Here is a 26014-nt window from a genome sequence, read left to right on the forward strand (position 1 = left end):
AAGACCCCTTTCCCCTTCCCCCAGGATTCTAAGCCATTTCAAAGTGGCGGCTACCCCAATGGCTTTCCTTACCCTCAAAGACCTGTGTGCACTTCCAGCCAGAGCAGGAGGAGGCTGAGTCTCCCACGGGAGATGCCTGGCATCCCCACCACACGGGAGCTATCCCACAGGGCACTCTTTGGCTTCATGCCAACCCTTATTCTGGCCACCTACCAACTTTCTCAGGTACCTCAGAACACGCCTCCAGCTCTCCTCAGAGAAGAACGTGGGGCCGGCACAGGCCTATACATTCAGTCAACACCAGGAAGAATGCTGGGATGGGGCACCCTGCAGTGAGAGAGGTCTCTGCTCTTGGAGGTGCTATGAACTCAATGTTTATGTCCTTCCAAAGTTGATAATTGAAGTCCTACCTACCCTCCATGTGACTGTATTTGGCGATAGGGCCTGAAGGAAGTAATGAAGGATAAATGAGGTTTTAAGGGTGGGGGCCCTGATTCCCTGGGATTAGCATCCTTATAAAAGATACCAGAAAGTGTCTCCCTCATGCACACACAGCAAGGACAGGCCACGGGAGGACACAGCAACAGGCGGTGTCTGCAAGTCAGGATAAGAGCCCTTGCCAGAAAACAAATGGACTGGAACCTTTATCTTGGACTCACCATCTTCCAGAACTGTATGGAATACATTTCAATTATGAAGCCACCCAGCCTGGCCTATTTGTTATAGCAGCCGCATGAGAGGCCTACAAAGGGAGAAGGTCCTCCACTAGCTGGGAGGCAGGCGCAGGAAGAGGAATGACTACTGCATCACGGCAGACAGCTGTTCTCGTGCCCTGCCACACACCAGAAGCAACTGGAGATCAGCACACCCTTTCTGAACTGGACCCCACCCCGGAATTGTGGGTAGAACTGTGCCAGGCTGTGACTTGAGCATGGGGAATGTGAGTGTTAAAATCTCCCCGATGAGGGGCCGGGTTGTGGCTCACTGGTAGGGCGCTTGCCTGGTATATATATAAATCTCCCTGATGATTCTAAAGTGCAGCAAAGTCTGGGAACCACCACCCTAAGAGCTATTCTAAAAACATGGGAGCAGAGAGCAGAGCATGGGAGAGGGGACAAACGGATGGGCAGGTGAGAGGAGTGGACAGGAGTACTCAGGCAGAGGGCCCAAGAAAAGACAGGACAGAGAGATGCTCATGGAGGAGTCTGTGTCTGGTGATGGAGGGAGAAGCAGTAGGACTGGGTCCTGAGTGGCTTGGATGGCATGTGGAGGAGGTAAGGGTTAAAGCAGGAAACACCTGGAAACCCACAGAGGACCGTAAGCAGGGGAGGGACACAATGACATTTGGGAAGATTCCTGGGGATGGTACGGTGCACAGGCCCCAGGAAAGGCAAACCTTCGTTCACTCACTCCTTCTTCATGTCTCCCACACTTGACCATAAACTCTATGAGGGCAGGACCCTTGTGGAAGGGAAGAAGCCAAGAAGTGTCCTGCTAGTGATTCTCTCCCTTGATCACACTTTAGAATCACCTGGGGAATTTTGAAAGTGCACAAATGCGCAAGCCCTATTCACAGGGATACAATTTGATTGGTCTGAACCCATTGTCAAGTGAGATTCAATTTGTCTACACAAGAGTCTCAGCACTGGAAATTTTTTTTAAAGATGTTTATTTATTTTTTTTAGTGGTAGTTGCACACAGTAACTTTATTTATGTGTGGTGCTGAGGATCAAACCCAGGGCCTGGCACTGCTAGGCGAGCGCTCTACCACTGAGCCATAGCCACAGCCCCAGCACTGGTAATTTTGTTCTTTTAAACTGGCCTCATGTGATTCTAATGTATGAGCCAGGTTTGGGAACCACAGGTCTCTAGAGATGAAAGAAGTTTCGAAAGGGAACAGACTCCTGACTCCTAATTAGAGAAAGGAGTGGACCATTCACTTTATTTCATCTGCCTAGAACCTGGGATCTTCATTCACATGAGAAAATGGCATCTGCTGGGTGCCTGACAAGGACTTGAGATGGAGGGAGGGCGATGATGGACAATTAGAGACATTTGCTGAGCGTCTACTGCGTGCTGGGCAGAAATTTTTACAATGACACATTTACTCTTCTCAAAACCATCTTTAAAATGCAGAAACTGAGATTCAGGTGCAGGTAAGACACTTGCCCAGGGGTAAACATCTGGCAAGTGTTTAATTGTTTAATTGGGCTGATTAATTCCAAAGCCATAGGTCATATCCAGACATCCCCATTGTCCTGGGAGTGATCAGAGCTGATGGAGCCATCTCCCCTCTGAAGTCCTCTTTGTATCCACAGTTACCTCTGGTGCATCACCTTCTCAGGAGGACCCAGGATCCTGGACACCAAAGTAGATGGCTGGGCCAGGCTGAAAGGGGCACGGACAAAGAGTGGAGCGAGGCTGGGATGCGCGGGACGGGAGAGGGAGTTATTGGGCATGGTTGCCAGGTCTGCAGTAGGCAGTGTGTCCCGTACTTTGGAGTTGTGCTTGGTCCTTGCGGTGAGAGTTCCATGGGGGAAGCGGGACCGGGGCGCCCTCGCTCGGCCGGCACAGGTGTGCCGGGTGCCATGGCGACGGCGCCGCGCGGAACCCCTCCCGCACGCCCCCCCCCCCCCGCCCCACTTGCATCTGGCCGGGGAGGCGTGGGGCAGCAGGCGGCAGAGTCCAGCGGACAGCAGCGCAGCGCTGCGCGGGAGCGTCAGCTCCGACCCCAGGGGAGCGAGACGCGGGCACCGGCCTGGGCCTGCGAGCGCCCCCTGCGCGCCTCCACCCGCCTCGGACCAGACCAGACCCGCGGAGCGCAGAGGCAGCGCGCAGGGCTCGACAACCGAGCCCTTGCAGAGACCCTCTGCCCCTGCCGGCTGCCTGGCTCCATCAGAGACTGTCCCGGAACAGGCAAGAGTGGGAAGCATGGAGGGTAAGTGACCCCGGGGCTGGGGGCGAGGGTGGGGAGGTGTATTGACTCAAGAGTAGGGGGCAAGGGAATGAGGGAGCTCATCACCCGTGGCTGTTCAGAACCAGACACTATGACACTGTGTGACAGTGATAGAGAGGGAAAGAGAAAGATCTGGGGATGCCTCTGTGTCCATGATGTGTATGCGTGTGTGAGAGAGAAAGAGATATCTGGGGGTGTCTCTGTGTTTATGGGGTGTGTGTGTGTGTGTGTGTGTGTGTGTGTGTGTGTGTGTATGTGTGTGTGCGAGCTTGCCTGCTGGGCACAATGTCCCATACCTGAGCAAAGGTTCATTTGAGACCAAGTGAGGACAGCTTGGCTATTGGCTTTAGGGAATTGTCACCAACTTTGCCTGTTTGCAGGGTGGGGGTAGCGGGAGAGATGGCATTCTAGAAGAGATTGCCTCCATGCAGAGAGAATTTCTGTCCCTGGGGGGAAGGGGAGGTAAGGACCTAACCTCCAGACTTTACCAGGTAGTGGCCCAAGGCACAGGCAGCTGGCTCCAACTTATCAGGTGGGGTCTAGACCCCTCTCTCAGCCCATGTGGATGACGGATGCATTTAGGCTGAGAAACTGGAGGACTGAGCACTGTCCACTAGCTTGCAGGGTGTCTCTGAGATGGTGCCTAAACCTTTCTGTGCCACCGGTGAGCCATCTGTTGCATGGAGGAACTTACATTCAGCTGGCTTCCCAGGTTGGCAGTGAGGATAAAATAAGACAAGATGTGTTGTACAAATTCATGCCAGTAAGAGAAGGCTCTGCAAGAGGAAGAAAATTCTGACATTCCAATAATTGGAAATACTGCTGTCAAGAGTGAGAAGAGGGCTTTATGGAAGAGGCTGTAAGGCTGCACTTGTAGCTTTCCATTGAGCTAGGGTTTGAAAAGCACGCACCATAGATACAGGGATGGATCTGGAAGACTGGCACGGTCTGTAAAGAATAACGTCGGCAAAGCAGTGAAGCCCCAGTGAACAGAAACCGGGGGAAATTGGAAAGGACAGAGCAAAGAGCTTTGTCAGTCAAAGCAAGGACAAGAAGGAATCTGCTCTGCTCAGGGCTTGGGGCTAAAGGGCAGGCAGAGTAGTGCTCAGGCCATTTTCCTTCACATTGGGAAATGAAGAGCATAAGGAGAAAATTGAAACCTAGGATCGGTGAATGATGGGAAGAGGGCCCTGAGCCACCTACAATAAGTTCACCCCTTAAAACCCAGATGCATGACATCCCAGAGAGCCAGAGGTGTTTGCAGATGTAATCATTGCCTTAGAGGAAATTACAGAGAATTAAAAAAGTGCCTGAAAACTGAAGACGGGCAAGTGCCTGATTTTCAAAAAAGAGGGAAAGATAATGTATTTTTAAAAACCTATAAAGCACTAAGATTAATATTGACCTCTATTAAATTTCCAGAGGAAATGATTGGACACAGAGTGAACTAAGTGTTAGGAGACAATAAAGCAATCGAACATCTCACAATTTTTTTCAAAGGGAGCCGCCCTGCATGCTTGCAAATACGTATGCCTGAGCATGTTCACCACAGTGCAAAATTGGAAGCCATTTAGATGCCTGTAAATTAAATAAATTAAAGAGGAGGCACATCCACGATGGCTTACATTAAATGTGCTTCAGATTTTATTTATTGACATGGAAATATGTTCTCTGCCCACTGGGAACAGATTCTGTCATGTGAGTTTGTATGACATACAAATAATAAGAGTCCTAAAAAAGTAGGTTTTAGAACACATGTATGATCCTTTTTATGTGAAATTACACAGGCTTATTACTGGAGAGAATAATTTATATTGGAGAGAATAATTTATACTGAATATGAATTTACATGCAAAGAGATAGTCACTAACATCTGCATTTGGATTCTCCTGCTTCTAACAACAGACCTTTGGGCTGGGGCTGGGGCTGAGTGATAGGGCACTTGCCTAGCATGTGTGAAGCACTGGATTTGATCCTCAGCACCACATTAAAAAAAAAAAAAAAGGTAAAATAAAGTTATTTTTAAAATATCCTAAGAAGAGAATGTGGATATAGGGGGTTCCTTTGGGAGCTGATGTGGGGAAGCAGAAGTGAAGGAATGAAAAGAGTGAGAAAGGAAAGGAAAACAGCAGGGGATAGGTGTATGAGGGCTGGGGATGAGCACTTACTTAGTGCATGGAAGCCCCTGGGTTCAATCCCAAGTACAGAAATAAATAAATAAATAAATAAATAAATAAATAAATAAATAAATAAATAAAAGGGAAGAAAGAAAGAAATGGGTGCATTCATGAACTAATTTTAGCCGTGACAATTGGGGCCTCCATCTTGCTAGGGACTCCCTGAGCAAAGTACAGAATGCACTGGTAATTTGCCCCACGTGAAATGAGATGTCACCGGCCATGAGTCCCTCCCTGTTGGTTGAGGGTCGCCCTCCTCCTACAGTTCTGCGTCATTCCTGTTTTTAGCTTTAGAAAAAGTAAAGCAGAGAGACCCCGGGGTGCAGGCTTGATGGGGTAATGGCAGAGCAAGGAAGTGTCCACCCCAGCTGAAATCTTTGGGCCAAGAAGAGTTGGCATCAAGCATCACAAACGTAGCAGCCACCCAGGTTACCTCTGGGTGCGAGGTCTCAGGGGTGTTTCCTCTCTCTTTTATTGTGCTCAGCACTGTTTTATAACAAGCTCATCATTTTAAATAAAAAGGAAACAAAACCCAGCGTTTTCGGAGCTGGGGCTGTAACTCAGTGGTAGAGAGAGCACTTGTCTAGCACGCATGAGACCTGGGTTCTATGCCCGGCACCAAAGAAATAGAAAACAACTTCTTTTCAAGAAGAAAGATGATAATATAGATGCTCATTAGTAGCCTGTATCAGAGCTCACTAAGAACAAATTAGGCAAAACCTGCCAAGTCTCCTCTTTCAGACTGTGTTTCCGAGAGGTAAAAAGATGAATTATAGCAGTTTAACAGGATGCTGCAGAGATCTGTCAAGAAAACCCTGTGAACTGATAGACAAGGATGCTGGAGGATGGACAATGGGGGTTCATTAAAGATTTGGTAGCAGTCCCTGGGTCCCTTAGAGGGAAAATAAGAGGCATGTTTTATCCAATCTGCAGCTAGGAGATGCAGCTCCCCCAGTGCAACAGATTCAAGCTGTAAGTTAGTCACGATATATGGAATGCTGGGTTGAAAGCAAGGAAATGAACTATAAATGTACAAAACATACATGAAAATGTGGAGTCCCGAGTGTAGATCCACAAAGCCAATGGCATGCAGTTACCAGGAGGGATCTCTGGCTTGGGCCCTTGAGAAAAAATACTGAGGGAGGGGATCAAAATGAGTTGATGATGGGCTCGGGAGCCTGAGGAAAGAGGATCACAAGGTCAAAGCCAGCCTCAGCAACTTAGCAAAGCCCTAAGCAACTCAGTGAGACCCTGTCTCTAAATAAAATATAAAAGGGCTGTGGATGTGGCTCAGTGGTTAATTGCCCCTGGGCTGAATCTCAGGTACCAAAAAAAAAAAAAAAAAGGTGGATGATGAGATGGGTCTGGAGCCCCTCTTTCTGGAGCTGGAGATCCTGGAATGTGAGGGTGGGAAGATGAGCTTCAGGGAATGGTGCTGGGGACAGGGGCTCCCCCTTGTTCCTTGCAGCCCAGGGAACAGAACAGGAACTGACGTGCAAAACAATTCAGGTCAACACCAGGAAGATATTTCCATCACTCAGAGCTGGCCTAGAAGCTGTCTCCTCACCAACTCTCATTATCCAGTATGAAAGAGGTCTGATTACTGACTGGGGAGAGGAGAAACTCTGGGGTGGCTGTACCAGAAGTGTGGCCTAGACGGATGCCTGAGGGCCCAGAAGCCTTCTCCCAATGCTTGGAGACAGACACTGCAGTTTGCTGAGGTCCCTGCAGAGTAGCTGGGGCCAGTGAGTCTGCCACCCACCTCCACCTTCTCTGCTGGCCCCTGACTGTGGTGTATGCAATGGGTAAGGCAGCAGGACAGCAAATCAGATCCACTCCCCAGTCCCATCCCATCCTGACCCCAATGTAGTAGTGGCTTCCTAGAAGCCCCTGGTGGCCTCCACAGCTGCCTATCCAACCTGGGAGCTCTGCAACTGAGAGATGTATACCCACACTGGCCCCAGGCCATACCTGCAGGGAGGCAGACCACGTATGGGAAGGGGGCCCCTGGAGAGAGGAGCCAGCCAACTGGTCTCCCTCCAGCTCAGCACACCGTAGCCTCTTGGAGGTCCAGGTGAGATCTGCTTTTCCATATCCCTTGGAAATGCTGCTCCTGGAGTCACTGTGCCCTCCCCTTTTCCACAAAGCACTTGATCACCCTGGAGCTGACTATCGAGTCTGGGAGGTGGGCATGGAGACAGCACTGTCCCTCTTTAGCAGATGATAAAACAGAGGCCCAGCACATACAGCTTGCCTTGCTCTGCTGACTCCTTCTGCTCAAATGACCCAGATTCTGGGGCCACTCCAGGACCACAGCCTCCACAGAGTCCATCCATGCAGCTCTGTCCTAAAGACCTGCACCTTCCTGTCTGGCTGGGTGTGAGGAATCGCATTGTCTGCAGCTGGGGAAGCAGAGGCCGGGTGTGTGTAGTTTGGGTTCTCACTGAGGCCATGGGCTACGGAATGACCATGTCCTGCTTCTAGCAGTGAGTTGAGGAGATGTTGAGTATTTCAGCTCAATCATTGAATCATCGTGTGGCTCATTCAACTGCAAAGACCCCAGGCACTTACAACCAGGACAGGCCCGTGTAAACGGCTGCTCATCCCTGATTTTATACGTAAGGAAACTGAGGCACAATAACTGGAACCCAAAATATGGCTCATTTCGACCAGTTCTGCTTAAGATACAAACATAAGAGACAGAAACTCAGTCTCCTCAAATGCTTTTTGCTGTTCTCTCATTAATAACTGAAATCGCATCAAGAGCTTTGCATTTTCTGATTTAAGTTTTCGCTCCTTTTAAAATGCAAATGGCCAAAAGATACACAGCCCTGTGAGCTGTTGTGAGTCATTTCAACATCCTTGTGAACAAATTTATCAAAGTCTTTCCTAAACAAGATCCCAGTAAGGATGGGGAGAGAGAGAACATAAGTAACTCGGGACAGGGATGCTGAGATTTGGGGCAGTGTTGCCTATTGGGAAGTACTTGGTGGAGGAAGAATGGATCTCAAAGGGCTTAGGTGTCCTCTTTGATAATTCTTCAAATAAGCCCACAGTAGCTCTGGTTCTCCCTGTGGCCACTGTATTCCTTCTTCTGCAGGCAAAGTTTTAAATGATACATATAGTATTCATGGCATTTCCTTTGTAGCAGGATGCTCAGGAAGACAAGGTCCTCTCCAAATCAAGGTTCCCTTGTGGCTGCTAATGGGCACTGGAAGGCTTTAGAGGTGACTAATGGCACTCAGAGAGGATGTAAAAATGGTAGGATATGGCAAATGCAGAGTTTATTTGAGGACCCTGAAATCTGGAGTCAAGTAAAATCTAGGATTCCACCACTGCTGCACACCCTGCATTTTGACAAGTTTTTTATATGTTTATTATATTTTGTCTTTGTGCTTTGATTTTCTGTGAAATGACAATATTTCTCCTGTCCTTGTCAGAGATAGCTTGGTGCTGTACAAAACGTATTTCAGTAGTAATGAAAACAATATATGAATCAGAGCCTGTGTGATACAGCTAAAGCAGTTCTTGGAGGAAAATTCATAGCCTTCAGAACCTGTGGTAATTATCAACACTCATTGATCATCTCTGTGTTCTAGGCCATTTGTCTGTGGGTCAATTCTGTGGTGAATGAAGCATGGCTTCTATCCCTAAGGCATGTATAACTTAGTGAGAGGGAAAACCCTCTATGCCCAGCTGAAGTAAGAAGTAAAATGCTGAAGTTGGGGATTTGGCTCAATGGCAGAGCTCTTGACTGGCATACACAAGGCCCTGAGCTCAGATGTTGGCCCTGGGGGGAAAAATGGCTGGGAGGGTGGGGGGAGAAGTGAAGAGAAGTGAAATGTGAGTAGCTCTACAGGTAGATTTAGCAGACAGTCATGGAACACAGAGAGGGAGCTCTGGGGATGTACTTGGCTTTACCAAGAGCAAGAAAGAGGTAATCCTGTGTCCTTCATCCCCTTTTCTTTCTCTTCCTCTCCTCCTTTATGTCATCTTCTCCTTTTCCTCCTCCTTTGCAACCGCCTTCTTCCTCTTCCTCTTCCTTTTCCTCTTCCTCTTCCTCTTCTCCTTCTCCTTCTTTTTCTCCTTCTCCCTTCTCCTCCTCCTCCTCCTCCTCCTCCTCCTCCTCCTCCTCCTCCTCCTCCTCCGCCGCCGCCGCCGCCGCCTCCTCCTCCTCCTTGTACTGGGCATTGAACCCATGGGTACTTTACCATTGACCTACATCCCCAGCCCTTTAATTTTTTAAAATTTTGAGACAGGGTCTCACTGAATTGATGAGGGTGGCCTCAAACTTGCAATCCTCCTCTCTCAGCCTCTCCAGTGAATGAGATTACAGGCATGTACTCTTGCCCGTGGACCCTTAAATCTCTTGTACCCCTCTCCCCACTTTCTAAGGTTCAGAATTCCTTCAATGGACTGAGAGTATAGACTTAATTAATATGTGATAAAGGCAATTCGATTTTCCCTGAGAGGTAAAGGACTTGAACCAGAATCTTTTCTGAATATAGGTTTTCATGGGTAACATGGAGAAAATCACAGAACTCTTGGAGGAAGTGAAGAAAATGAAAAGGCTTCAGGGAAGACAAGGGAAAGCACATGTGTGATGTGTACACACCACACACACACACACACATACCACACACACACACACACACCACACTACACACATACCACACATACACACACACCACACACACACATACCACACACACACACACCACACACACACCACATACACACACACCACACACACACACACATACCACACACACACACACCACACTACACACACATACCACACACACACACCACACACATACCACACACACACCACACACACACACCACACACACACCACACACACACACACACACACCACACACACACACCACACACACCACACACACACATACCACACACACACACACACCACACACACACACACCACACACACACATACCACACATACACACACACCACACACACACACACCACACATACACACACCACACACACACCACACACACACACACCACACACACACCACACACACACATACCACACACACACACCACACACACACACACCACACACACACACACCACACATACACACACCACACACACACCACACACACACACACCACACACATACCACACACACACACCACACACACACACCACACACACACACACCACACACACACCACACACACACATACCACACACACACACACCACACACACACACACCACACACACACACACCACACACACACACACGCACACATACCACACACACTACACACACACCAAACACACACACACCACACACGCACACACCACACACCACACACTACACACACACACCACACACACACGCACACACCACACACACATACCACACACTACACACACACCACACACACACATGCACACTACACACTCACACATACCACACACACACACCACACACACACATACCACACACACACATACCATACACACACACACAACACACACACACATACCACACACACACACATACCATACACATACACACACAACACACACACACATACCACACACACACATACCATACACACACACACAACACACACACACACAACACACACACACACACACACACACACGGCTTGTTTGGGGCTCCTATCAGCTTCCCCAGCAACTTGACCCTCAACTCTTTGGCCTTTGCTGACCTAGACGGTTCTTGGAAGCCCCACTTGCTCCTACTTACCAAGAAGGGACCAGGCCTGCAAAATCCATGCTGCTGTGTGAGTGTCTGGGCGCTGGCAGGGCAGGAGGAGGCTGTGGCCTCAAGAGGCCTCCTTCCTTGTACGTCCCCCTGCGCCTTTCACTCTCCCGAGCAGGCCAAACACAGGCCCAGCCCAGCTTGCTACCTTGGGAACTGACCCAAATGAACTGACACAGCACCAAGGCCCCCCAGTTCCCTCACGGCTGCCTGGCGGATAGTTACTGCCGTCAAGAAAGAGCCCCTGGTCTGTGAGGCCCTTTACAGTTTGTCGTCTCTCTGAGCCCACAGCGGGGAAGAGGTGAGACACGCAGGGCGTCTGCATTTGAGAGCTAAGGAGGACACAGGGATGAAATGATCTCCCCACTTCACACGCGAGTACGAAGAGGGGTTAGAGCCCCCATCACCAACCCCAGGGATGTGTGGACACACCACACTCACACACAAAGTCTCTCTGTCTAAACTGTACAAAAGCAGCTTCAAGACAAAGAGTCCCAAGCTTCTCCTTCAAACTGAATTCCTGGCCTTGCCAGTGGCAATCATTAGGACGGCCCTGCAGGCCACGCTTTCCGATTCCCAGGTCAGGGTGCTTGCCTCTCTGCGCAGCCCTGTGTCCACAGAAGCCCACAGGACTTGTTAAGAGTCGGGGAGCAGAAGCCTTAGGGGCCTATGGCACAATTTCTGCCTAACCCTTCTTCCACTGTCATTTTTTTTTTATGGGGGTGTGGACAGAGGTACCAGGATTAAACTCAGAGGCGCTTAACCACTGAGCCACATCCCTAACCCTTTTCTATATTTTATTTAGAGGCAAGTTCTCACTAAGTTGCTTAGGACCCCACTAAGTTGCTGAAGCTGGCTTTGAACTTGCGATTCTCCTGCCTCAGGCTCCCAAACTGCTAGGATTACAGATGTGCACCACCACGCCTGGTTCATCCTTGGGATTCTGACCCTGAACTGTGCAAATCCCTAGGAGGGCCAAGGATGATTGATTTGATCACTTTGTACTAGCCAAGACACGGGGGTTACAAGCAACAAAAAAATTGGGGCTGGGTAGTTTCAGCAACAATGGGAATTTATCGGAAGGGATCAGGTAGGTCATCCAATGAGAGGAAAAGATGGGTGGCCAGGACCCAGATTCAAATTCAAAGCAAAAGAGGGCTGGGCACAGTGGCGCACACCTGTAATCCCAGTGGCTCAGAAGGCTGAGGCAGAAGGAGCGCAAGTTCAAGGCTGGCCTGGGCAACTTGATTAGGACCTAAATAGCTCAGTGAGAGCCTGTCTCTAAATAAAAATACAAAATAGGGCTGGGGATGTGGCTCAGTGGTCGAATGCCCCAAGTTCAATCCCTGGTACCCATCTCCCCCCAAATTATAAAAGGGTAGGGGATGGTGGGTCAGTGGTTAAGCACCTCTGGGTTCCATCTCAGGTATCCCCCCCCAATAAAAAAAGAAGTTCAAAGCAAAAGAAGTCCAATTGGGCAGCCGTTAGCCCAGCGTAGGTCCAAACTCCTGATTGACAAGAGCAGCATGCAAGGAGGACTGGTTCCCAAGGGAAGAGTCACAAAGCCAGAAGGAACAGCAATGGCTACAGTGAGCCAGGTCTCCAGGGCTCACTGCTGCCTGAAAGAGTGTGTCAGACGCTGAATACTCTTTCTGGGAGAGGATCCAGCGCTGTCCTCTGGACAGGGACCATTCCACAGTGTATGAAGAGAAAGCCCTAGCAAAGCCTCTGCGACGTGAATGAGAAGGCATTGATCTCTGAGAGTTTGGTGACCTCTAAAATGTTAAACCCCCCCCCAAACCTTGGACCTTGGGTGGGGAGAGACCATACATTCAGTGGTTTTCATATTTGTACATGGATATCACCAGGGGAGAATTTTTTAAAATACCAATGCCTAAATACCACTCCAAGAAATTCTGATTCATTCACGATGGGTGTGGGGCGGGGAGGGAATCTGCATTGTGAAATTCCAGGTAATTATGATAGGAATCAAGGCTGAGAACCACTGACTTCGTGTTTGATCCCATATATCAGCGTTTCTTTTGGATGAAGTAATTCAAATGCAAGCTAGGAAAAAGGAAAATAAAAATCACTTGATGAAACACCCTCTGAACAAACATTGTTAATTTTTAAAAATTCGTCTACAGTTCACACGAACACATGCACACTTTTATATGGAATAAGGACTCACAGTGCATGTATACACTATTCTGTGACCATTACAACCCTGTGTCTCTAGACGTCCTTAGGATAAATCTCCAGACGTGGAATGACGGGGTCTGGGAGCAGGTCCCTTGCCAGGGTGCTGGATGGATGTGCCTCTGCAGTGGAGGCTCAGCTGATTGGTGTTCCCCCTGCTGTGCAGAGCCACATGCCAGCCCTCCCTCGGCACTTTTCATCTTTGCCAATCTGATTGATGAAAAGGTTACCCTGATGTTCTTTTCTAAATGGCACGTCTTACGTTACCAATGAACTTTCTGTTTCATGTGATTCTTATCCATGTGTCCTATTTTGTGCTTTGGGCCCTTGGCAGCCCTAGTGTGGCATTCTTCAATGGATCCAGTGCCTGGGTTTAGCTGCAGGCTCTCAGGAGGTGGCCTGGCCGGAATGGGTGAACCTGTCTTTGGTCTGTAGCTGAGCTCTGATGCATTACCAAGACAAACCAGCAGGTGGCAGCAACGATGACGTTCTGAGCCCAGGGACACACGGAAACCTGTTCTGGACTAAGCTCCTTTATCGGGAGTTGCTTTCTCTCACACGCGTCCTTCAGGCTTCTGGGGGGCCCAAACTAGGTTTATAAAAATACTACACCCACATCCATTGTGTAATGGAACGTTCTCAGGACTGCTGCTAGGCGGATCTGCAGTGAGTGCCCTTTTGGTTTTAACATGAGGAATCTGGATTTCAGAGAGGCGGCACGACCTACCCTAGGTCATAGCCAGGTAATGTTGTATTTCTATTTTAAAGATGAGACACCAAGTTCCCCCAGAGGTGAGGAAACAGGAAGGAGGACTGGGATATCCCCACGTGTGTAGGATTCACGGCCAGGTGTTGGTCCAAGTCCTTCTGTGGTTCTCAAAGCTGGTGCAGGGATCTGAATCACCTGGAGGATGCTTTTTTAAAAATACTTTTTTTTTTTTTTGTAGTGCTGGAACCCAGGGTCTTGTGCCTGCTAGGCAACCACTCTATCACCGAGCTGCACCTCCAGCCAAAGCTTTAAAATTTAAAACACAGACAACTGAGCTCCAAAAATCTGGGTTTTTGGTTCCCTAGGTCAAGGATGAAGCCAAGATGTCTGTTTCTAACAAGTCCCAGGTGGTACTGATGCTGCTGGTTGGGGAGGGGCATGCTTTAAGAACCTCTGTGACCTGACCTCGCCAAACCAGCCTTCAGTGGCCTAGAGCTTGCTCTCGAAGGTCATCAGAGTGCCCTGGAGACAACCATCATAACATCCTGAGACCTCCAGGAAGCTCCACCTGTAGGGGAACTGCTTAATTGGGTTCAAGGGATGAAAATTTCACAGTATGTAACCACAAGGGCACCTGTCAGATCTCCGGAAGGATAAGTCCAGGCTGTTAATGAGCTTTTGGCTACTGGCACGGAGCTCAAGTGGGGTGGAGGCAGGCAGGGCTTTGCCAGGAATTGGGAGATTTTCCTCCTTGAGAATGGATCAGTGTACAGTGCTGGGAGCTGGGCTAGGTCTAGAGACAGATGTCCAAGCTCAGCAGAGGCACTGGAGATGGCCAGGATTGCTCCCAGACACTTCCCAGGGACAGACTTTGGAAAATGAGCTCATTTGAGGGCCAAAGGAAGCAGGGTGGTGGGGGGCCGGACAGGCTAGGGTCTAGACTGAGAGGTTCTGGCAATGTTCTCTGCTTATCCACACCCACAGACGTTCCCTAGTCATAGGGACTGATTCAGGGTTGAGGCTCAGCCTGGTGAGCTGCCTAGGAAGGGTCCCAAAGGCCTCTCCTGGGGTTCTTTCTGGAGGGCCTGGAGAAGGCCTTCCAATGCAGCATTGCCTGCTGCAGGCAGCACCCTGTCGCCTGATGTCAGGACTCACCCTCTCTTCCCTTTCTGCTTCCTATAAATATTTATTGATTCCATTATTGTCGATTGTTTATTGAACTCTTGACTGTGGTGGGGCACTCACAAAATACCAGGAACGCTGCCGCCAAGACAGGAAAATCTCGGCTCTCCAGGAGCTGACTTTAATTACAGGCAAAAAGACAACTGTCCTGAAAACAAAGACAAAAAATATTGAAGAACATAAACAGAACTGTAAGAGATAACAGTGAGGCACCTGCTTTGAGTAGATGATCAGGTGGGACTTCTCCAGGAAGACAGTGTTTAAGCTGAAAGCAAAAGGAGAGGAAGAACAAAGGCCCTGGGGTTAGGAAAAGCAAGAGTGAACCTAGAGGAGGTCGGAGAGGCAGAGCGAATGGGCAAGGGGAGTGTGGCCACGCCTGAGATGTCAACAGGGATTAGACCACGCAGTGTGTTGGAGGCCGTGGTGAAGAGTGTAGGTCCTATTTAAAATGCAACCAGGGATCTAGGTGATGCTCATTAGTGACTGCTGAACATGTTAAGTAAAAAGCTTATGGAGAACTTGACAATGGAGGATTAGGCTGACATCATCTGAACCCACTGAAGCTTAGCATCACCAAGTGAGAGACCAGCAGACATAATCCGTTCAAGCCTCTAGATCTAACTTCTGATTACAGAAAACACAGGTGCAGAAAGCACAGCATGTAAAATGTCATCATGAGGGAACAATCAGCAAAAGCCAGTCTGCAAGAAACTCTACAGATCTAATCTTTATGACCAATAAATAGCAGAAGGGAAAGGGGGGGGGGGAATCTGTCAATCAAAAGAGATTTAGGAGGACAACAACCCAGTACAATGTGAGGATGTTGGCAGATTTTATAATAATGGACCTTCATGAATCACCCTGTCAGGTCTAAACCCTTTTATAACCTAATGTTGCTGTTCTTCCTATCAAGAGGGTAGAAACTGTTTCTCCACTGGCTTGAATCTGGGCTGCCCTTAAAATTTGCTTTGGCCAGTTGAATATGGCACAAGTGATATGAAAATTCCAGCCTAGAGCTTCTTTGTTTGCTTTCTTGGACTCCTGAGAGCACCCTTCTCTGAAGGAGCCCTGGCTAACCTCTTGGAGGAGGAGAGGCCATTGGAGGGCTGAGACTCCCCAGCCCATAGCCAGCACTAACCGTCGACCCATGAGGGAGGTCATCCTGGACCCTCCAGCCCCGGTTAAGCTATCCGATGGCTGCAGCTTACATGAGGGATCCCGACAGAGACCTGCAGAAGAACCCCCCAGATGTCAAGCCAAGGTGCCATACCACTAAATATGAGGGTGCTTCGCCACATAATAATAGGTAATAGAAACAGGAATCTTGTTTGAACCCTCACTCAAACTACTTAAAAAAAATTATGAATCAATCAGGGAGTTTTGAATGTTGGACGCTAGGTATTTGATAATATCATAATGTGATTGTTAATTTTGTCAGGTTTGACAATGGCGTGATCATGGCTTTCAAAGAATTTTTTTTAGGGGCCTTACTTTTCAGAAATGGAAATGTTTGTGGATGAAAAGGAATGATGTCCGGTGCGTACTTCAAAATCATCCAAAAAGTGGGAATATGGATAAAACAAGGTTGGCCTTGGTCATTGTTGAAAGTAGATGATGTACACATGAGAATTCTTTATACTATCCTCTCTTGTAATGGCTCATTAAAGTTCTTACTGCAGAGTTTGTTCACTGTATTAGTTTCTCTTGTTCATATTTGATATTTTCTATAATAAAGATGTTTCGGTGCAACTGGAAATCCTACAAGGCCTATCTAGGGCAGTGTGATCCCCTCTCACCATGAGCTGGAACTTTCTGGCTTTTCCTCCTCCAACCCCACCAGAGGATCCCCTGTGATTACCTCTGGTCCCTGTAGCCCTGATGGTGCCAGCTCATTGTCCCTGCTCTCCCGGGTATCTCTAGCTCCCAGGTCGAAAACCTCCAATAGGCCTGCCAGCCAGTGGCTAAGCTCTGGGTGTGACAGGAAAAGACTCCTCAGAGACTCTCCGTCCCCTGGAATGGGCCACATTCAGTCCCAGAGGAAGGCAGGAGGAGAGTCTGTGAAACAACATCGTGAGTCACCACAGCTAATGACTTCCCAGAAGATTTGTGGTTGGACACTGAGCTTCTCCCTTCAAAACATGGCTGGGGAGACACCAGCTCAAGCCTGGTCCACAGTCAGAAACACAGAGCAGGACCACCCGGGCTGCATGTCACTGAGGGACCAGGAACACAGGATACGTACGGTTCCCACCTTGCGTGCCTGTTGGTACAAGGAGAGGGAACAATGCCACTGGCAAGTGCTAAAGCCACAGAAGAGGACGTCTAAGTCCATTTTCTGTTGCAATAACAAAATGCCCAAGATGAAGTAATTTATAAAAAAAAAATTAGAGGTTTTTAGCTCACGGTTCTGGAAGCTGGGAAGTCCAAGAGCATCGGACCAGCATCCGGTAAGGCCTTCTTGCTGCATCATTACAGGGTGAGGAATCATATGATAGAGCAAGTTTACTAGCTCAGCTCTCTCTTTCTCTTCCCCTATAGCATGAATTCCATCATGGGGCCCCACCTGTGACCTCATCTAATCCCAATTACCTCCCACAGGCCCCACCTCCAAACACCCTGAACATAGGATGTGGGGGATTTAGATTCCAACACATGGACTTTGGAGAGAAACATTCAGACGACATCAAGGAGTCAACCAACAGGATTGAGTTGTCCCTCTTAGGAGAAAAACGACACACACACACACACACACAAAAAAAAAAAAAAAAAAAAAACAGTTGCTGGCAGAATTGGGGCAGGCAGGAGGGAGCCAGAAGATTAATACTCGGACCTCTCTCTCCTCCTGCCCTTCCATCTCCTTCAGCACTTGCCACTGGCTGAACCCAGCCAGAAGCCAGAGGGCAAGAGAACCCGGGAGAGGCAGTCCTTAACTTGAGTCCTGAAGCACAGAGCAAGGCCCAGAAGGATGGAGCCTCCAGAGGGGTGGGGGGGAGTTTTGATGGAGGGTAACCGATATTGGGGAGTAAGTCTTGGGCAAGACAGTATGAGATCAGTGTGTTGGAAGCTGGGCATTGGTGCTGTCCAGTCGCCACTGGTGTTGAGCATGTGACCAGGGCACCAGGGCCTGCCCAGGGTGAGGCACACAGGTGGGTACTCATCCATAAAGTGAGGTTCATCTCTTTAGCCTGACTCCTCTGCTCCTTTGGTCCTAGGGGAGCCCTCCCAACCTCCCAATGGCAGCTGGCCCCAAAGTCAGAATGGGAGTGAAGCTGAGGTCACCCCGGCTGCCAACCTCACCTTCTCCTCCTACTACCAGCACTCTTCACCAGTGGCCGTCATGTTCATCGTGGCCTACGTGCTCATCTTCCTCCTCTGCATGGTGGGCAACGCCCTGGTCTGCTTCATTGTGCTCAAGAACAGGCACATGCGCACAGTCACCAACATGTTCATCCTCAACCTGGCCGTCAGCGACCTGCTGGTGGGTATCTTCTGCATGCCCACCACCCTTGTGGACAACCTCATCACGGGTGAGTGTGGACAAGGGGCTGCGGGAGTGTCCCCTGCCCCCCCCCAACTTCAGCTAAAGCCTGAAACAAATGCATGGAAGACAGATCTCTGCTGGGCTGGCCTCTTGGCTAAGATGCCATTGTCTCAAATTCTCAAGATGGTTTTGTGGCTGAGGGATTAGACTAGAAATAATAGATACAATGGATTAATCATTTTTCTTTGTGCCAGGCATTATGTTACATATGCTTCATGCATTATCTTAATTAATCCCCACAGCAATTCAGCCAAGCGTGCTTTGTGATTATCCTCATTTTATGGATGGGGGAAGCATTCCCCGAATGGTTAAGAGATTGGTTTGTAGTTACAAAACTAATAAGTGTCACAGCCCACCTCCTCACACCCCTAAGAAGCTCCCACGGGCAGAAATAGAACTAATGAGAAGAAATGGTAGGGAGCAGATTTCCTCTGAACAAGGACCTAAAATTCTGCTTATTTGAGTGATTCTCTCCAAAAGAGGGTCCTGTCATGTAGGTAATGAACTCCCTGTTGCTGGGAGTGTCTAGGGACTGGCTAGGCACTGCGGAGGGATCTGTAGAAGGCAATAAGCAGAACTCTGGCTTCTAAATTCTTGCCTGTGTGTCCCGCAGATGTCGGAAAGCCTCCACCAGCACACGCTCTCTCTTGCGATTGGCTCTTGTTTTAGAATCGGTTCCTTGGGACTCCAGATGGGGAGGGATTGCTTTCCAGAGCTGTGGCGACCCCTGCAGGTCAGAGCCTACAGTTGCTTGAGCCAGCGCTCCCAGGAGCTCCAGTTCCAGATCCCCCTGCTTGGAATGATGCACAGAGGGAGCCGCAGCTTGAGTTTCTGTGGCTTCTGAGCCCCAAGAAGGGAAGCCAGGGCAGTGTCCTGGTTCTTCCTGGTGGAACCTTGATTCACTGCTGAGTCCCAGATTCCTTCAGGGATGCTGAACATTAACTCTGCATCCGGCCCCCACAAACATACACGTGCGCTTATGCGCACAGGTGCGCGCACCATAAACTCACACGCCTGTCGACAGCAACATAGTGAGGCTACCAGTTGGTGAAACTGGTGTCTTCCAGTCCTTTTCACACAACTACATTTTAAAAAATTGCTAGAATAAGCCAAACATTCACATGATTCAATAAATCAGAAGCTCCCAAAGGTGACCAGCGAAAAAGGTCTCCCTTCCACCCCTGTCCTCCAGCCAGGCCTCCTCTCCTGGGAGGAAGGGACCAGTTTATGGGTTTCTTTCCAAAAGTCTTTTTTTTTTTTTTTTTGTATATACGAGTAAATTAAAGAAATGAAGGCGGGCATGGTGGTGCACACCTGTAATCCCAGATACTCAAGAGGCGGAGGCAAGAGGATCCCAAATTCAACACCAGCCTGGGCAACTTTGTGACACCCTGTCTCAAAAAATAAGAAGAGATGGGTTCAATCCCCAGTCCGGAAGAAAAGAAAAAAAGAAAGGGTACATTTCCGTTCAGTTTTATGCCTTTTTACCCACCCCTACTTAAAACTGGATCATGTTTGTTGTAAATAAGAACCATTAAACCAATTTACATGTTAATATTTCATACTAATAAATAAAAGAGTTTCTCATTCTTTTTTACAACTGATAAGAATTGCATGGCATGGATGTAGTACACCTTTATTTTTTTATGGTATCTAGGTTGATTCTAGTAGAATCTTCTACAATTAAGTAAAACTTGAGTTTTTCCTTCCCTTCCCCTCCCTCCCTCCCACCTTCCCTTCCCCTCCCTCCCTCCCACCCTCTCTTCCCTCTTTCCTTCCTTTCTGTGCAGAGGGCTGACATGGGTGCCACAGTTCATAGCACCATGTGACTTCACTTTGTTGTGAAGTTCCTCATTTATATTTTGTTTATTTATTTGTTCCCTTCATTATTCATATCCCACTACATCTCCCTTCTCTGATCCATGGAATGTCATCCTATTATCTTTAATTTGTCTTTATTTTTATACATTCTTAGCAGGGCCCCATGGTGCACTCCTCTAATTTCAGCCACTTGGGAGGCTGAGGCAGGAGGATCATGAGTTCCAAGTCAGTCTTAGCAACTTAGTGAGGCACTAAGCAACTCAGTGAGACCTTGTCACTAAATCAATTATAAAAATAGGGCTGGGGATATGGCTCAGGGGTTGAGTGCCCCTAATTCAATCCCTGGTACGCCCCCCCCAAAAAAAGTATTCACATTTAAATTATTTTTAAAGATATAATTTAACATACGACAAAATCCACCCTTTGGGGAAGAGTTCCACAAGTTTTGATGAAAACAGTCATAGTTACCATCATAATCAAGATATGGAAAAATTTTGTCAGCCCAAGAAGCACCATGTTCCTTGTATTTGGCACCTCCCCTATTCCCTGGAATCAGCAATCAGTTTTTGTAGGGACAGAAAATACAGTTTGGCTTTTGCAAGGAGGTCATATAAATAGACTCATACAGTACATAAGCTTTTGAACCTAGTGGGCTTTTGTTTTGATTTCCTTTTATTTTTATTTATTTATTTTCTTACTTTTTGGTACCAGGGATGTGAAACTACTGAGCCACATCCCCAGATCTTTTTTGTATTTAAAAAATTGTGTGTGTGTGTGTGTGTATATATATATGTGTGTGTGTGTGTGTGTGTGTATATATATATATATATATATATATATATATATGCTGTAGATGGACACAATATCTTTATTTTATTTATTTATTTTTATGTGGTGCTGAGGATCGAACGCAGTGCCTCATGCATGCAAGGCAAATGCTCTACCACTGAGCTATAACCCCAGCCCCCTTTTTTGTTTTTTATTTAAAGACAGGATCTCATTGCATTGTTTTGGGCCTTGCTAAGTTGCTGAGGCTGGCTTTGAACTTGCAATTCTTCTGCCTCAACCTTCAGAGCTGCTGGTATTATAGGTGTGTGCCATCTGGCTCTTTTCCTTTTATTTTGAAATATCTTTAGATTTTTTTTTTCTTTTTTTTTTATTGGTTGTTCACAACATTACAAAGCTCTTGACATATCATATTTTGAAATATCTTTAGATTTAAAGAAAATTTGCAAAACTAGTACAGAAAGGTTCCAGGTACCCTTTATCCACCTTTTATTTAGGATATTTAATATTCCTAAATAACCATAATATAATAATACAAACGAGGAAATAAGCATTTATATACTATTAACTGATCTTTAAACTTCATTTGAATTTCACTAGTTTTCCCACAGATGTCCTTTTCTAGGGATTTGAGCCACAGTCCTGAACCCATAACCCTGAATATTGGAATCCCAAAAGATTTCTAAAGCCTGAAATCCCCCCAAGAGCAAAATCTAGAAAATCCAATTTTGAAAAAATTAATTTAAAAATTTCTTTAATATACATTTTGTTTGCAATTTTAAAGGCAAATTTATTTGAGAAACATAAAAACACTGCAGACCACATCAAATGCCACTTTACACAATAAATAGGCAATAATAATAGGCACACAAAAACTAAGGTTCACTAATGGCAGTCACAGGGTATAATAGTTTTGAGCACATGAATCATATTCATAAAGAAATCAGTCAAAAAGAGAAATTATAAACACATACCACTAAGATTGGTAATTATGTGCACACAGATTTATAACTGCAATCATGATGCATCACCAGAATACATGCAGCTGCCCAAAGAGATCTTGAGAAATTTATCTTTCACAAATGCATGTGTACAAACAGGACATTTTGTCATCTATTGAGGATATTGCAAAGTTTTTATGTACACGTGTAATGCTTAGACACAAAGCCAATACAGTGGTGGTGTGCTTTTTTGGAGTCAAATTTGTAAAAAATGCACAAGACAAAGCAGAACTCTAAGGGTTTTTTTTTGTTTGTTTGTTTTTGGGTTTTTTTTGTGTGTGTATGTGTATGTGTGCTGGGGATTGAATCCAGGGCCTTGTGCATGCAAGGCAAATATTCTACCAACTGAGTTACATCCCCAGCCCCTCTCTATACGATGTGTACCTCTAGTATTGTAAATGATGAGAAGAAGAAATACATAGCACAGTGAATTTTAAAGAATACTGCTGACAGCTGGGCATGGTGGTGCACGCCTGTAATCCTAGCAGCTGGTAGTGGGCTGGGAGGGGGGCGGGCTGAGGCAGGAGGATTTCGAGTTCAAAGCCAGTCTCAGCAACAGCAAGGTGCTAAGCAACTCAGGGAGACTCTTTCTCTACATAAAATACCAAATTGGGAGTGTTGGCCAAGCCGGTCTCCCGTCAGCCTAGGTTCTCTGTGCTCTGTCGGTGGCGATGACTGTGAAAACCGAGGCTGCTAGAGGCACCCTCACTTACTCCAGAATGAGGGGAATGGTAGCGATTCTCATTGCTTTCATGAAACAGAGGAGGATGGGCCTGAACGACTTTATTCAGAAGATTGCCAATAACTCCTATGCGTGCAAACACCCTGAAGTTCAGTCCATTTTGAAAATCTCCCAACCTCAGAAGATCTCCCAACCTCAACCTTGGTCCATCTTCCAATCCTCATGCTAAACCATCTGACTTTCACTTCTTGAAAGTAATTGGGAAAGGCAGTTTGGGAAAGGTTCTTCTAGCAAGACACAAGGCAGAAGAAGTATTTTATGCAGTCAAAGTTTTGCAGAAGAAAGCAATCCTGAAAAAGAAGGAGGAGAAGCATATTATGTCGGAGCAGAATGTTCTACTGAAGAATGTGAAACACCCTTTTCTGGTGGGCCTTCACTTCTCTTTCCAGACTGCCGACAAACTGTACTTTGTCCTAGACTACATTAATGGAGGAGAGCTATTCTACCATCTTCAGAGGGAGCTGCTTCCTAGAACCACGGGCTCGCTTCTATGCTGCTGAAATAGCCAGTGCCTTGGGTTACCTGCACTCTCTGAACATTGTTTATAGAGACTTAAAACCAGAGAATATTTTGCTAGATTCACAGGGACACATTGTCCTTACTGACTTTGGACTCTGCAAGGAAAATATTGAACACAATGGCACGACATCCACCTTCTGTGGCACACCTGAGTATCTTGCACCCGAAGTACTTCATAAGCAGCTTTACGACAGGACGGTGGATTGGTGGTGCCTGGGGGCTGTTTTATACGAGATGCTGTATGGCCTGCCTCCTTTTTACAGCCGAAACACAGCTGAGATGTACGATAACATTCTGAACAAGCCCCTCCAGTTGAAACCCAATATCACAAATTCTGCAAGACATCTCCTGGAGGGCCTCCTGCAGAAGGACAGGACAAAGAGGCTTGGTGCCAAGGACGACTTTATGGAGATTAAGAATCACGTCTTCTTCTCTCTGATTAACTGGGATGATCTCATTAATAAGAAGATAACGCCCCCTTTTAACCCAAATGTGAGTGGGCCCAGCGACCTGCGGCATTTCGATCCTGAGTTTACCGAAGAACCTGTCCCCAACTCCATCGGCAGGTCCCCTGACAGCATCCTCATCACAGCCAGTGTGAAGGAAGCTGCTGAAGCATTCCTGGACTTTTCATACGCACCTCCCATGGACTCTTTCCTCTGAACAGTCTTAGGGGTGGTTTTGAAGGATTTCATGTGTGTTTTAAATGTTTTAGTTAGCCTTTGGGCAGAGCTGCCAGCTGACAGGACATCTTAAAAGAAAGAATTTGCACATCTCTGGAAGCTTGGCAATCCTGTTGCACACTGTTTGCTGGAAGCTTTTCAAAGAGCACACCCTCCTCTCAGTGAGCTCGTGAGGTTTTCATTTTTATCCTTCCTTCCAACGTGGTGCTATCTCTGAAATGAGCATTAGCGTGCCACCCTAGACCGATGCAACGATCTCGTTAGGAGGAAGATGCTGATCTAAGAAGGATCTTCTGTGGGTCTGTCTGGGCTGTGATAAGGAATATTCTGAAATGTGCCTTTTCTGCTGAGTTCGTGTTAGCTCCAAAGCTTTTCCTATCGCAGAGTGTTTCAGTTCTTTATTTTTCCTTGTGGATGTACTATGTGAACAATGGTATGAGTGTGGTATGCCTGATCATACATGGATTTTGTTATAAGCATCAATGTGACACTTGCAGGACACAACAATGTGGGACATTGTTTGTTTCTTCCATATTTGGAAGATAAATTTTATGTGTAGACTGTTTTTTTTGGTAAGATATTGTTAATAACTAAACTTTATTGAAATGGTCTTGCAATGACTTGCATCCAGATGCTTAAAAGAAAGCATTGCTGCTACAAATATTTCTATTTTTAGAAAGGGTTTTTATAGACCAACGCCCCAGTTGTTGAAGCCGTTTGGTGTTTTCATTATTTAAAATGTCACCTGTAAAATGGGCATTATTTATGTGTTTTTTTTTTTTTTGCATTCCTGATAATTGTATGTATTGTATAAAGAAAGTCTGTACATTGGGTTATAACACTAGTATATTTAAACTTACAGGCTTATTTGTAATGTAAACCACCATTTTAATGTACTGTAATTAACATGGTTATAATATGTACAATCCCTTCTTCCTACCACACAACTTTTTTTGTGTGCAATGAACCAATTTTGGTTTGCAATAAAACCTTGAAAAATATTTACAAAAAAAAAAATACCAAATTGGACTGGAATGTGGCTCAGTGGTTGAGTGCCCATGAGTTCAATCCCCAGTACCCGCCCCCCCCCCAAAAAAAGAGAATACTGCTGACAATATTAAATAGTGGGAGAAATTTAAAGAAAAAAAGAAAAGGAAAAGAAAATTCAATATAGCTGGGTGTGGTGGTATATGCTTGTAATCCCAGAGACTTAAGAGGCTGAGGCAAGAGAATCTCAAGTTGAAGGCCACCATGAGCAACTTAGCAAGACCCTGTCTTAAAATTAAAAAAAAAATAAAAAGTTCTGGAGATGTATAGTGGTAAAGCATCCCTGGGTTTAGTTCCCAGTACTGCTAATAATGATAATAATAATAAAATAAAAATTAACAGATGAAAAAGTGTATTGTAGAGATAGGTTATGGGCAATTATGGGTTATGGGATGGAGGTAGACCCTTCATGACCATTAACTACATTACTATATTTTGAAGTCCTGTGTCACAATGAATCGCTGCTTGGTTTTGTTGTTGTTGTTGTTGTGTGAGGCCTGGCTGTCCTCAGAGAACACATTTGCATTCATTCATTTCCTGTGAGGTGGATCCTCCCCATCCACACTCATCTTCTGTGGAAACACACTCACAGACATACCCCAAATAATGTTTGACCAGGTGTCTGGGTACTCACGTGCCTGACATGACACAAGGATCCTGCAGACAGCTGCCCACGCTCTCACCCCTTCCCCAGAATTCCACTTTCCACCTCTTCTAGAGCCCCTTCTTTGCTGGAAATTTTGGGCTTTCAGGATTTCAACACGGATTTTAATCTTTCATAAAACCGATTTTCAGGAATATAATCAGCATCACTTTTCTAGCCCAGGATCCAAGCTGGGATTGCACAGTGCATTTGTGTTCCCAATTTCCTCCAACTTGT

The 26014-nt window shown here is 46.8% G+C and overlaps 1 protein-coding gene and 1 pseudogene across 1 annotated transcript in view; both read left to right on the plus strand.

Annotated features, from left to right (window-relative positions):
• The first annotated feature begins 2588 nt into the window (after nt 1-2588).
• Nucleotides 2589-26014, plus strand: part of Npffr1 (neuropeptide FF receptor 1) — a 35182-nt gene continuing 11756 nt past the window's right edge. The window contains exons 1-2 of the mRNA XM_078040975.1: nt 2589-2938; nt 18207-18521. Of these exons, the coding sequence (XP_077897101.1) occupies nt 2932-2938; nt 18207-18521 (322 nt within the window). The 5' untranslated portion in view covers nt 2589-2931. The remainder of the gene's footprint in view (nt 2939-18206; nt 18522-26014) is intronic.
• On the plus strand, nt 22659-25088 carry LOC101963511 (serine/threonine-protein kinase Sgk1 pseudogene; annotated as a pseudogene).

Source organism: Ictidomys tridecemlineatus, chromosome 1, assembly GCF_052094955.1.
Source record: "Ictidomys tridecemlineatus isolate mIctTri1 chromosome 1, mIctTri1.hap1, whole genome shotgun sequence".
In the NCBI taxonomy this organism is placed as follows: Eukaryota; Metazoa; Chordata; class Mammalia; order Rodentia; family Sciuridae; genus Ictidomys; species Ictidomys tridecemlineatus.